This window comes from Octopus bimaculoides, chromosome 11, assembly GCF_001194135.2.
Source record: "Octopus bimaculoides isolate UCB-OBI-ISO-001 chromosome 11, ASM119413v2, whole genome shotgun sequence".
NCBI classification, from domain to species: domain Eukaryota; kingdom Metazoa; phylum Mollusca; class Cephalopoda; order Octopoda; family Octopodidae; genus Octopus; species Octopus bimaculoides.
This window is the reverse complement of record NC_068991.1, coordinates 23,756,155-23,771,218: the sequence shown is the minus strand read 5'-3', so window position 1 is coordinate 23,771,218 and position 15,064 is coordinate 23,756,155. Positions and strand designations below refer to the sequence as shown.

General features: G+C 37.1%; 1 protein-coding gene across 1 annotated transcript in view; it reads left to right on the top strand.

Moving 5' to 3' along the window:
- LOC106867914 (protein cornichon homolog 1) overlaps nt 1–15,064 on the top strand; it is a 20,903-nt gene that overhangs the window by 4,935 nt on the left and 904 nt on the right. The window contains exons 2-4 of the mRNA XM_014912984.2: nt 7,591–7,659; nt 8,516–8,628; nt 12,293–12,439. Coding sequence (XP_014768470.1) covers nt 7,591–7,659; nt 8,516–8,628; nt 12,293–12,439 — 329 coding nt within the window. The remainder of the gene's footprint in view (nt 1–7,590; nt 7,660–8,515; nt 8,629–12,292; nt 12,440–15,064) is intronic.

Below are 15,064 nucleotides of genomic sequence, written 5' to 3'. Positions count from 1 at the left end.
CGTTTCGTTTTCCTGTCTTGTTTTCCGTCCACCACTATCCTCCACGAAAAAAATTTAATTTGTGTTCGTGGGAAGAGCCATTTTAACGATGTGTACTGCCTTAATTCTTCGAAATGCTGGTGTTTTAATGGTGGCAGCTGATGAAGGATATGTTCTCTATGTGGCTTGTTTGTTTGTTGTACCTTGTTTATCATTTTGTCCATGTTCTTTTGCCACGTCATGTACCCAGTTATGTATCTATATGTACATGTAGATGAAGGTATGTACATACATGTACATATATATGCATATACTCATATATTGTTTATATATATATATATATGTGTGTGTGTGTGTGTGTGTGTATACGTATATGTATGTATATGTATGTATATGTATATATTTTATATATACTTTATCTATAAGGCTCAATTTAATTTTAATTTTTTATAAATTGATTTTAATTGAGTTTTTTACCTGTAATTTTGGATTTTGTCCCTAATAATATTATATGTATGTATATATATATGTATGTATATGTATATGTATGTATATATACGTATGTATATGTATGTGTGCGTATATATATGTATGTGTGTGTATATATATATATATATATATATATATATATAGATATGTATGTGTGCAAATATGTATATATATATGTGTATGTGTGTATATATATATGTATGTGTTTATATATATAGATATGTATGCGTGTGTATATATATATATATATATATATATATATATGTATGTGTATTCCGTTTATCATTTTGTCCACGTTTTTTTGCTACGTCCTGTACCCAGATATGCATCTATATATACATGTAGATGTAGGTATATACATACATGTACGTATATACGCACATACTCATATATTTATTTTATTATATATGTGTGTATATATATATATATATATATATATATGTATATTTGTATATATGTATATTTGTATATATGTATATTTGTATATATGTATATTTGTATATATGTATATTTGTATGTATGTATATATGTATGTATATATATATATGTATCTATGTCTATGTATGTATGTATATGTATGTATATATAATTCAATAATAGGATAAAGTCTTTGTAAGAATTTATCAAGTAGTTAGCATGAAAAAAACCTCATAAGGGAAAAATCCATCATTTATTCCCTATAAATATATTTATTTATATAAATAAATATATTTATAGGGAATAAATAATGGATTTTTCCCTTATGTATGTATATATATATATGTATATATAAGTATGTATACTTATGTGTATATATCATCATCATCATCATCATCGTTTAACGTCCGCTTTCCATGCTAGCATGGGTTGGACGATTTGACTGAGGACTGGTGAAACCGGATGGCAACACCAGGCTCCAGTCTGATTTGGCAGAGTTTCTACAGCTGGATGCCCTTCCTAACGCCAACCACTCAGAGAGTGTAGTATATATATATATATATATATATGTGTGTGTGTATATACATATATGTATATATATGTATGTGTGTGTGTATATATATATATACATACGGCACAACCTGCTGAGGGCCATGGACCAGATCTGTGGATGGTGCAAAGTCCCCTCTTGATCCAAGATAACGTGGTGGTGGAACAATGTTGTTGACAGGGCCATTATGGAAAAGGAACAGCCTTGGATGGACTGGAAGAATGGTGGTAGCAGGGAATGGTACTAGACTGCCAGAAGGGAAGCTGGGAGACAGGTTTATTTAGCCAAAGGGAAGCAGATAAGAAAAAAATTTGCCAATGTTCTGACATGGAGAAAGCCTTTAACAGGGTACCCCGATCCCTTAGGACCAAAGACTTGAGGTATTTCATGTTGCAAGACAGTGTGTGAGAGAGAATCATGCTGTCATAGGAGAGAAATGTGTCTGCATAGATGATGGTTCACTTGCATTAAATGATGCTGCAAAGAAAGAGGTATGGAGACGACACTATGAAAGGTTGCTAAATAAAGAGAATGAATGGGAGAAAGAGAGCCTGCCGAATGCGGACCCAACAGAGGGACCAGCTATCCGAATTGACAGTGCCTTAGTAGATTAAGCAATTAAGGGTATGAAGACAGGGAAATCTCCTGGCCCATCAGGAATCACCGCAGAGATGCTCAAAATATCTGGCAGTGTCGGCTATAGCCTAGTCACCTGTATAGTCAACCAGGTGATACATGAAGGAGTCATACCCAATGACTGCTGTAGCAGCACCATAATCAACTGTTACAAATCTAAAAGTGATGCTTTAGATACAAATAATTATATGTGGTTGAGAAGCAAGATTCTTGCTGCACAGCCACACCTGCATATATGGATTTGGGAGACAAAAACTGAAAGAAGTTCTTGCTATAGTAGAAGACACTTGCCCAAAGTGCCACACAGTGGAACAGAACCTGAAATCATGTGGTTGAGAAGGAAACTTCTTAACCACAGTGGCATGCTTTATATATACGTGTGTGTATTGGAATATGCTTGGCATTTTTTTTTTTTTTTTGAGAAACCATTTAAGCAAAATGTTGACATTATATTAACAACCCATGTTTACAAATCTTGCAGTAGTTCTTTGCTTTGAACTTTTGAAGGTGACTAGAATAAAATGCCTCACTTGAAAAACAGATAATGGCTAATAACAGGAAGGGTGTCTACTGTAAAATAATGCTTCAATAATAAATTTTTCAGCAACCAATGCTAGAAAGGGAAAATGGATGCAAAATTAACAACTGATACATACATCCCCTTCATCATCATCATCATCATCATTTTTACATTCACTTTCCATAGAGGCATGCATTGTCTCAGTTCAAGTCAGAGAGATAGAGATGACTGACAGAAAAGTTTTAAAGTATCACAGAAGTATTGTGGAGGAAGCAAATGGATGTTTAACAAGGACATATTTGTACATGTTAAACATCCATTAAACTTTGCACTTTCAAATTGCCTTGGAATAAAAAAAAATTCCATACTTACTAAACAAAAAAGAGCTTGTGACAGGAAGAGCATCTGCCCATAAAATTCCTGCACCAAATACCATCCAATTAAACTCTGCTAGCATATATATCATCATCATCATTATTTAACGTCTGTTTTCCATGCTGGCATGGGTTGGATGGCTTGACAGGAACTGGCAAGGCCAGCAGCCACACCAGGTTCTATAGCCTGTTTTGGCTTCGTTACTATGGCTGGATGCTCTTCCTAACACCAACCATCCCACAGAGTGTACCTGGCACCCACACCAATGCTTTTTACATGGCACCTTGTGTAGACTTGAAAGAAATGAAGCCAGTATGCTTCACTGGATATGCAATGTCAGTGTGCATGTCGGACAGAGTGTAAGCATCTTTAGAGAAAAGTTAGGCATACGAGGCATCAGATGTGGTGTGCAAGAGAGCTGACTGCACTGGTATGGTTATGTGGTGCATATGAAAAAAGAACAGTTGTGTAAAGAAGTGCTGATCTCTAATTGTGAAGGGAACCTGTGGTAGAGGTAGATCCAGGAAGACCTGGAACAAGGTGGTGAAGCATGATCTTCGAACTTTGAGCCTCACAGAGGCAATGACTAGTGACTGTGACTTTTGGCGATGTGCTGTGCTTGAGAGGATCCATCAAGCCAAGTGCACGCGTGCTAGTAGCATGTAAAGAACACCTTTTGAGCGTTGGGCCTCATGGAGGCAGAGTGGCTGAGTTCCTGGGTCTACCTCTTCCACAGGTTTCCTCAACCGCTACGGTGTGACACTTTTTCACACAGCTATCCTCATCCATTCTAACCACATGACCATACCAGCGCAGTCGTCTCTCTTGCACACCACATCTGATGCTTCTTAGGTCCAACTTTTCTCTCAAGGTACTTACACTCTGTCGTGTATGCACACTGACATTACACATCCAGTGGAGCATACTCACTTCATTCCTTGCAAGCTTACACATGTCCTCAGCATGCAAATGTCTTCTACTATAGCCTTGGGCTGACCAAAACCTTGTGAGTTGATTTGGTAGATGGAAACTGAAAGAAGTTTGTTGTATGTGTGTGTGTGTGTTTGTCTTTGTCTCTGTATTCCCCAGTACTGCTTGACAACCGGTGTTGCTGTGTTTACATCCCCATAACTTAGCAGTTTGGCAAAAGAGAGCAATAGAATAAGTACCAGGCTTAAAAAGAAAAAGTACTAGGGTCGCTTCATTTGACTTAAAATTTTTCAAGGCATTGCTCCAGCATGGCCGCAGTCTAATGACTGAAACAATTAAAAGGTAAAAGATGTGTGTGTTATTTTCTCCTTGGCTTGATATCATGTGATAGTTGTAAATGAGTTTTCTCCATCATACAAGCAGTGTCCTTCATTTTCGGTCTTCTATGAAAATGCATCTGGCCATGGGAAAATATTACCTTTCTTGGAAACAGGTGAGGATTGGTGACAAGAAGTGGATCTGGATTTAGAAAATCTGCCTCAGTGAATTCTGTCTGATCCATGCAAACATGGAAAATTGGATATTACAACAACAATGATGATGGCATTCATTCATTCATTCGGAAGTCCTGCAGCGATGGTAAAGTGTTGAAGCATGCAGACCTGATGGTTTGGAGGCAGCCCATGCTAGATAGGAAAGTGCCTGTCTTTAAACCTTTCCGACAAGTTCACCACACAGCCTCTTTTACCACAGCATTTTTTTGGAGGTGGGGTAATGGGGTTAGTTGATTACTTCACCCCCAGTGCTTAAATGGCATTGATTTTATCAACTCTGGAATGCTGAAAGGCAAAGTTAACCTTGCTGGAATTTGAAACCAGAACGAATGCTGCATTGCATTTTTGTCCTACACTGTAATGGTTTTCTGCCAGCTCGCTGCCCTCCTCCTCCTCCTCCTCCTACTACTACTACTATAATTACCACCACCACCACCACTACTATTACTAGTAATAGTAGAAGACAATGTTTCTTTAAAAATCTTATATACTTTGACAGCTTTTTTACCTTTCTTAACACTCACATACAGTCCAAACACATCATCCACATGGTAGAGTGCACATACGTGCACTCCACACATACACTTATCAGAGTGCACACAACACACAGAGTTTCATTGAGTTAAACTTAATCCTACTTAATTAAGAAAATTATTGACATGCTATTTTTAGTCTAACTTTATGCTTTAGTTATTTAATTTTGCAGTAACTCACCTCTTTATTTCTTAATCTCTTCCGCTTATCAATGCTGTCATCTTGACTATTCTCTTTTATCCTTCCCTTTTTTAATTCTAATTATCATTGCTTTCTTTATCCAAGTCTTAATAAAGAATGTTTTGCTTTCATCTATATCTTGTTGAGATTTATTGATTCTCTGCTAGTGTTAGTGTTTGTTACTGAGAAACTAACTGGTACTAATTTGGACAGGTGTTAAGAGTATAGTAGTTGCTTGGCTGTTGTTGCTAATCCCAGTTAGTCTATAGTCAGCAAACCTATGATCAAAGCTGTTCACACAATGTATCAAGGACTATATTTATCCAATGTGTTTTTTTTTTTTTAATATGGTAGGGTTTAGTTTAACCTTTTCAGAGGCAAATAATTTTTTAAATCCTTGTGATGTGGGCAAATAATTTGGTGGCATAGGCATGGCTGTGTAGTAAGAAGCTTGCTTCCCAACCACATGGTTCATGGTTCTGTCTCACTGTGTAGCAAGCACCTTGGACAAGTGTCTTCCAGTATAGCCTTGTGAGTGGATTTGTTGTGTGTGTGTGTGTTATTTCTTTACTACCCACAAGGGGCTACACACAGAGGGGACAAACAAAGACAGACAAACAGATTAAGTCAATTATATGTGTGTGTGTATTTGTTTTTGTGCTTGTACCCCACCGTTGGTAGATGGAAACTGAAAGAAGTCGATTGTGTGTCTTTGTGTTTACTCCCTCCCCATTTCCTTCCCCACACTGCTTGACAACCGGTTTTGGTTTGTTTGTGTCTTCATAACTTAGCAGTTCAGTAAAAAGAGACTGATAGAATAAGTACCAAAATGATAAAAGAATTAGTACTGGGGTCAATTTGTTTGACTAAACCCTGTAAATGGTGTCCCAGCATAGCTGCAGTCTAATGTCAAACCAGTAAAAGACGAAAGATAAAAATATCGTATCTTTAGACAAGTCTTAATCATACATAGAAGCAAATGGGATAGTTTGCTCAGTTATTGTATGTCATAATAAAATGCCTTGTAGAACACAAGATTATGATCCAACTTGTAGATTGAATCCTAATCTTGTAAGTCACATATTGGCTCCAACTGACTATCTGAGACATGGAAAAAGTGTAGAATGAGCTTGGAGGATGCCTTCCGCAACCAGAACAATATACGCTATTTGGTGCTACCATGCTGTTTTTGAGCATTTAAATCTATAGATATCCAATTCTAAAAACATAGGTGGTAAGAAGCTTGCTTCCCAACCATATGGTTCCAGATTCAATCTTGCTGCACAGCATCTTGGCTAAGTATCATCTGCTATCTCTATTGGCCGACCAAAGCCTTGTGAGTAGATTTTGTAGATGGAAACTGAAAGAAGCCCATCACATACATACATACATACACACACATAAGTAAGTACAGGCATGGCTGTGTGGTAAGAAGCTTGCTTCCCTACCACATGGTTCTGGGTTCAGTCCTACTGTATGGCACTTTGAGCAAGTGTCTTCTACTATATCCTTGGGCCAACCAAAGCCTTATGAGTAGATTTAGTAGATGGAAACTGAATTAACCCAGTTGTAAATATATATGTGCGTGTATGTGTGTCTTTGTATCTATGTTTGTCCCCACCCACCCACTGCTTGACAACTGGTGTTGGTGTGTTTATGTCCTTGTAACTTAGCAGTTTGACAAAAGAGAATGATAGAATAAGAATCAAACTTAAAATGAATAAGTGCTGGAGTTGATTCACTCAACTATAAATTTTTGAACAACAGTGCCCCAGCATGGTTGCAGACTGAAACAGATAAAATATATGTTATAGTGACATGCAAATCATGGGAATTCCACAGGAATGCATCTGGTGATGGTGGAGGTTTGAGTGGTGCTTCGACATGTTAGCATTCAATATTCAATGATCAACCAATTGGAGAATGACATTATGTTATGACAAAAAACTACCAAAATGTTGGTCTACCTGTGTACTGTTGGTGACCAGCATGTCATTGTGCCTGCAAAATGGTTAAGGAAGATTTGACAACAAGAAATGGGGTGCTGAAAAGTTCCTGGCTTTAAGGGTATCATGACTGGCCTGACTGGAGGCCCAACATCCTGAGTTCTTTTACAGGACTTAGAAAAACTCAAGAATTGCTGCAATAGATGTGTGAATCTGAATGGGGAGTATATTGAATAAAATCATAATTAACTGATTCTCCTATATTTTTTTTTACCCTAAACAAGGATCTTTTCAGCACACCCTTGTATATGCAGTGTTAGCACCAAACAGTGTTTAGGTATAAGCAAACTTTGTTAGTTAAAATATGTTTGTGATATATTTCAACTTCTAAAGGCAAATTCACTGCAGTTACCATAGAGAAAAAGTTCTCTCTTAATACACACACATATTACATATTTAGTTTTCCTTATTTTGTTACAGATCATAGCATTTGATGAATTGAAAACAGAGTATAAAAATCCTATAGACCAATGCAACAGTTTGAATCCAGTAAGTATCTTTTAAATTTTGGTTAGTTTTGAATTGTAGCTTGCTTCATTTGCATAATGGACTAATTAAAGTGTCAAGCTTGCAGAAATTTTAGACTGCCAACCTTTAGTAGGTGTGGTAGCAGGTGTGGTTATCTATGTAATTTGGGTTTCACCTCTCTCTTCTCTTCACTCCGACCCCATTGTTTTTTCTGCTGTAGTCTTGGGTTGACCAATGTCTTGTGAGTCAAATTTTGTTGGTTGAAACTGTACAGAAGCCCATGTGTGTGTGTGTGTGTGTGTACATCATCATTCTATGTCTGCTTTCCATGCTGACATAGGGTTGGTGGTTCCACAGGATCTGATGTGTCAGATTCCTCCATTTTGCTCCAGTGTCTGTTTTGAAATAGTTTCTATAGCTGGATACCTTTCCTCTATGCATATTTGTGTGTGTGTGTGATGGGTCGGGACTCTGCTTGTCTTTAGTTGACACTATTTCTGCAGTGATGATGTTTCTATCTCCCAAAGACAAATGACTGGCAGCAATTTGATGCAAAGATCAGAAATAAAACATGTTACTTGAAAAGCAAATAATGGTTGTCATCAGGAAGGGTAGCATCAAGCTATAGAATAGTGCTTCAAAAAGACTCACCCAATCTATGGTAGCATGGGAAAAACTGATGCAAACTTGATGGTAATAATGATGACAGTGATAGTGGTAGTGACATAGACATGAGGCATCAAATCTATTGTTAGCAGGTAAAAAGCAGGGTTTTTAAAAATATATTTTGTAATGAAATATGCAAGAAATGTCAACCATATCAAGGAACCAAATTTACATGATTTACAATAATCATATTTTTGTTTCACTTTTACAGTTGGTTCTTCCTGAATACCTCTTGCATATAATATTTAACCTGTTGTTTTTATTTGCTGGAGAATGGTTGTCTTTGATTCTAAATATGCCACTCATTGCATATCATGTACGCAGGTAAGTACCAATTGACACTAATCTAATTTGGTTCACATTTGAGCTGATCTTTAATAAAAGCATGACAATATAAAAAAGTAACTATTAACTGTATTATGACCAAGGTGTGGCTGTGTGGTAAGAAGCTTGCTTCCTAACCACATGGTATTGGGTTCAGTCCCACTGTGTGGCACCTTGGGCAAGTATCTTCTACTATAACCTCAGGCTAACCAAAGCCTTGTGAGTGGATTTGGTAGAAGAAAATTGTTGAGAAATTTGACGGAAAAGTTAAGAGATAGTGCAGGAGAATCTGAGGGGAGGATGGGAGAGTGAAGTCGTGCCGATACAGCCAACAATATAATGACCGTATAGCTTGGGAGTTGGATCAGTGAATTGTGAGAATATTTGGGTCTCAACATAACCAACAAACAGGTTCGCATAGTTGGGGCCCATTCTCATTCCCATGGTCACTCCTGTGAAGTGTTGGTAAAACTCTCCTACAAACAAGAGGCAGTTGAGGAAGAGAACAAGTTCAGCCAAACAAAGTATGGAGGTATTAGGCTGAGGGTCTGGCCAAAGGCCAAGGAAGTGTTTAAGCACAAGAAGGCCTTTGTTGTGTGGGATCACCGTATGCAAAGGTTTAATGTTGAGAGGACCAGAAGGAAAGGAGAAAGAATTAAACAGACAGAAAGCATGAGTGATCATGAATGTGTGAGGGGAGGGAATCACTAGAAGAGCAAGGATATGGTCATGGTATCTGGAGATCATTTCGGTGGGTAGTTGCAGGTGGAGACGATGGGGAGGCCAGGGTTGTCAGGCTTGTGGATTTTGGGAAGGAAGTAAGTAATGGCAGTGCGTGTGGTACAGACAATGAAGTTGGAGGCAGTGGGAGGAAGACGAGAGCAGGAAATGAGGTCGTGAATGGTGGAGGATACAATCTGTTGGTAGTTAGGCATGGGGTTGGAGAGCAGAGGGCAATATATATTTCTATGTTTGTCCCTATCCCACCATTGCTTGACAACAGATGTTGGTGTATTTACGTCCCTGTAACTTAGCAGTTTGGCAAAAGAAACCAATAGAATAAGTACTAAGTTTACAAAGAATAAGTCCTGGGGTCAATTTGTTTGACTAAAACCCCTTAAGATGGTGCTCTAGCATGGCTGCAGTCAAATGACTGAAACAAGTAAAAAAAGAATAACTGATATCAGAGGTTTCTGGTTAATTTTGAGTTTTAATATTGCTTTCATCATCACTCTTTTTACAATCCCTTTTCCACGATTGCATAGATCAGACAATATTTGTTGAAGCAGGTTTTCTATGGCAGGATGTGCTTTCTTTGACTAACTCTCACCTGTTTCCAAGCAACATAATATTTACCCTTGTCCAGACATATTTTCCATGGAAAACTGGAAATGAACATTATGTTAAGAAGGGTTAGGGTTAGGGTTAGAAACCATGCTGAAATAGACACTGGAGGTTAATGCAATCCTCTGATACATTGGATCCTGTCAAACTGTCCAACTCACGCCAGCCTGGAAGACGGATGTTAAATGATGATGATGAGACAACTAATTACAAATAATCAGTCCTATTGAATTGAGAAAGTAAGGTAAATGGAAACTGGTACACATCCCCATTTTAATATCTAGTGTTAATTGTTTGACTTTTAACTATTATGGATCTTGGGAAAGGCATTATTATCACAGTTTTTTTATCTGTTATAATTCAGGCTTTACATAGTGATGGTGCATGGCTTAGTGGTTAGGGCATTCGGCTCAGAATCGTAAGGTTATGAGTTCAATTCCTGGCAACGTGTTGTGTCCTTGAGCAAGACACTTTATTTCACATTGATGGTCATTTTTCTTCTAGCGGTGGTGTCAATGAATGGTTGAGTGGCCTAATCCTAGCTCCTCTGCTAGTTCCTCAACAGGGACGATGAGATTTTGTTCCACCAGTGTTTGCAGAACATCCTCGTCAAGCTCTACAGATCTTCCAAGACGAGGCTTGTCTTCTAGGCTGTAGTTTCCAGCTTGGAATTTCTAGAACCACTGTTGATACTGGTTTATGCTTATTGTCTGATCCCTGTATACTGCATTAATATTTCTCACACTTTCCATTGCGTTGTTGCCTTTATTGAACTCATGAAGCAAAATATGCCGAATATGCTCCTTTATCTCTTCCATTATAGCTTTGAAAAAATAACTGTTAAAATCGAACTGCACTCTTCAAAACTTGCACTAAGAATAAGGACAAAGTAAAATTACTACCTGCTTTTATAGTAAGTTGATGCAGGTAGTCTATCCTGTCCCCTCCAACTTTTAGCTCATGCAATTGAAAAAAACCCACATTATTTATGGGATGACTCAATATATATATATATATATATATATATATATACACACATACACAGGCTTCTTTTTCAGTTTCCATCTACCAAATCCACTCACAGTGCTTTGGTCGGCCCAAGGCTATAATAGAAGACACTCACCTGGAACCATATGGTTGGGAAACAAGTTTCTTACCATACAGCCACAAAAGATGCGTTGAAAGGGAGTGGGATTTGTGAGGACTTCAAGTTATAAAGTTAATGATGAATGATAGTAAAGCTGGTGCAAAACAAGAGTTAGTTTGAATAAGATGCATTCAAGAACAGTGTCCTGTTGAAGAGGAAACTACAGGTGTTGCTAATTAGTTTTTAACTTTGAGTAGACATCTTTGTCTTATAGTTGATCTAAGAGACACTTTTAACCCTTTAGCATTCAGATTATTCTGCCAAAAGTAATGCTTATTCTTATTGTTTTGAATTAATCAAGTATTGTCTTGTAGCTTTGAGACTGTTTATTATTAGAAGGACATTGTAGGATAGGTGTGAGAGACTACATCTGAACATAAAACAGGTAAAATATTGAGGCCAGAAATGGCTGATTTGAATGCTAGAGTGTTAAGCCTTGAAGGTATTGACAAAGTTAGGTATATATGAATGATCCTGAGAGCAGTTTAGACCATTTATGAAGTTGTTGAAAGCTGGAATCTGCAATCAATTCAGTCAAGAATTGAGACAAAAGACTTCATTCTCATTTCTGATTTATTGACCATAATCCTTAAAATCAATCAAACAAAAGTTTGGGTACTTTTTAAAACTTTTGTATGCCAGCATCGTAATTCCTAACCCTTTGAACCCATGAGTATACTTCAGAAGGTGTAATTTCATTTGGCTGTACTCATGGAAGATGCAAAAGAGGGCAGCCACATAGTTTTGTGTTTACTGCTTGTTAATTGACAGAAACATTATTTTCAACCAGAAAAGCACAAAACCATGTGACCACCTGTTTTTGCATCTTCCAAGAATTATTATCAAATGAAATTGCACCCACTCAATCGTACTCTTGGGCTCAAAGGTTTAATGTGGAATATGTCAAATAACAGCTTAAATTTCAAACATTTGAAGAGTAAGGTTATGTAAAAGACCAAAAGATGAATATGCTCACAACTATTGGCAAAGAACTCTGAATTGTATGTTAGGGAAGTGAAAGTTTTAGAAGAATGTTGCACAGATTTATTATGGGAAGAAATTGTTGTTTAGGATTTATCAAGCAAACTTATGGTTAAATAGATTCCAACCACAACCAGTCTCGTGATTCATTTTTTAAAAAATTTTATTTCATTTATCTATTTTTTCTTCCAGATATTTGACCCGTCCATCATACATGACTGGACATGGGTTATATGATCCAACAACAATCATGAATGCTGATGAACTATCTCGTGCCATGAAAGAAGGATGGGTTAAAATGGCCTTCTACTTGCTGTCATTTTTTTATTATTTATACAGGTAAAAAAACAACAAAACAAAAGCATGCAAAACTTACTAATATTTTTCAAACTTTGGTACAATTGCTAGAACATCAGAAAAAAACATCTCTCAGTATTTATTTACATTTTCTTTTTTTATGTAAGTGCTGATCACTTAGAGTGAAAGGAAGTTGTGGAAGAGGGAGACCCAGGAAGACATGGGATGAAATATTGAAGGCTGATCTCAAAACACTGAACCTTATGAAGGAGATGAGAGAGGACTGAGATATGTGGTGCATTGCTGTACTCGAGAAAACCCATCCACCACAACAGAATTGAGATCCTAAAACTAAGGTGCCATGTAAAAAGCATTGGTGTGGGTGCCGGTGCTACTTAAAAGGCACTGGTGATGGTGCCACATAAAAAGCACCCAGTATGCTCTGTGGAGTGGTTGGTGTTAGGAAGAGCATCCAGCCAAAGAAACCAAGCCTAAACAGACTATGGGACGTGGTGCAGCACCTGGCCTTGCAAGTTCCCAACTAGCCGTCTAACCCATGCCAGCAAGGAAAATGGATGTTGAATGTTGTAATTCCAGCTTTACTGGTCATCTTTCTGGGAGTGGATTAAATAAAGTTAGTTAAGTACCAGAGCTGATTTAATCCACTTTCCCATATGACCATATTTGTACCAATATTAGAAATATTTTTCATGCATGATATATATACAGCACAGCTGTGGGGTAAGAAGCTTGCTTCCTAACCACATGGTTCCGGGTTCAGTCCCACTGAGTGGCACCGTGAATAAGTTTCTCCTAGTATAGCCTCAGGCTGACCAAAGCTTTATAAGTGGATTTGGTAGACGGAAACTAAAAGAAGCCCATCATATATGTGTGTGTTTGTGTCTGTTTGTCCCCTACCACTTCTTACCAACTAGTGTTGGTGTGTTTATATCCCTATAACTTAGCAGTTCAGCAAAAAGAAATCCAATAGGATAAGTACCAGATTTAAAATAAAATAAGTACTAGGGTTGATTCATTGGACTGAAAACTCTTCAAGGCGGTGCCTCAGCATGGCCATAGTCTAATGACTGAATGATGTAAAAGATAGAATATATATATATATATATATGAGAGGTATTGGTGTCAAGAAAACCCAGGTAATGTTGAGTAAGTGCTATGGACAGACTATAGTTAAGCTCCAGGTTCAATAATGATACGAATGAGGAATCCAAAGTAGATCGTGTATTAGCAAGCATATATATATAAAAATTAACAGAATGAGATAAAAAATCCAAGGTTGTGAATAGTTTTCAGAACATTTATAAAGAGGTCTTACAGCTGTTTCCGGGATATTTTATATATTCCTTCTTCAGAGATGGTGCAAGAAAATGTTTAAGCAATAGTTATTATAGAGAAGATATGAAATACAGAGTGAAGTGGAGGAATGAAAACAGACGGAAGATACTTAAGGATATTGTTTTTGCAGTTCCATTATTTAAGCAGAATGGTGTATATATAAGTTTCCTGTACTTTGTGTGTGAGTTCAGGAAACTTATATATACACCATTCTGCTTAAATAATGGAACTGCAAATACAATATCCTTATGTATCTCATGTCTGTTTTCATTCCTCCACTTCACTCTGTATTTCATATCTTCTCTATAATAACTGTTACTGAAACATGTTTCTGATGAAGGAATATATAAAATATCCCGGAAACAGACTGAGATAGAAAAGGGGACTTGTTTGATTAGTTTAACTCTTTAGTTTTTAAACCGGCCATATCTGGTCCAAATATTCTACTGGTTTTATGTTAAAACTGGCCGGATCTACCCTCTCACACCTACCCTACAATGAAATTCTAAAAATAAATAATCACACTATCAAAATCGCAAAGCTATGAGATAATGCATGATTAATTCAAATCAATGTGAATGCATAAGTATTGCATTTGGCAGATTAATCTGAATACTAAAGAGTTAAATAACTGTGACCTCCAGTTTCAGGTCTTAAGAATTGTGCTGTGGTCTTGAATAAGGTGGATTTTTGTGAATGGTATAGCAAGAGTTGACAAAGGAAGTTGCCACCAGGTGCAAAATTTCTTCAAGCCAATAAAGCCTGTTAATTAAAGTAGGGTTACCAAAAATGTGTTTGCCCTCATGTGCTAAGGACCCTCCTCTGCCCTCTGACAGAGGCCGTAGAAATGATATTGAAGGTTTTATCCAAGGCAAGTCAGCCTCATGAAACTCTGTCTCTTGTTCATCTATAACTATTGGAAGAGTTGAACTTACACAACACTCATCAATTTTTACAATGTTGACCTTGTCTATTCTAATTATGGAATTAGCACAACATAACCTAGCTTGTCATAAATAGCTAAAAGGTGGCTTCACATCATAAACTGTTCAATCTATGTACACCACCACCATAGAAAGGTAAATGTATTCTCTCAAAGTACCTACATGTAGAGCAGTGTGCGGATTGACTGAAAGTTAACAGCCTTGACCAAATATAATGCATTATTAGTGACAATAGAAACCACCAAAGTTAGTTTCCCAGGTAATATACTAGTGTTATGAAAAATGTGTCATTATAGAATATAAATTACAGAATCTATTAAAATTTCACCCAGCTTTTATGCTATCATAAAACAAAAAAAAAAAAAAA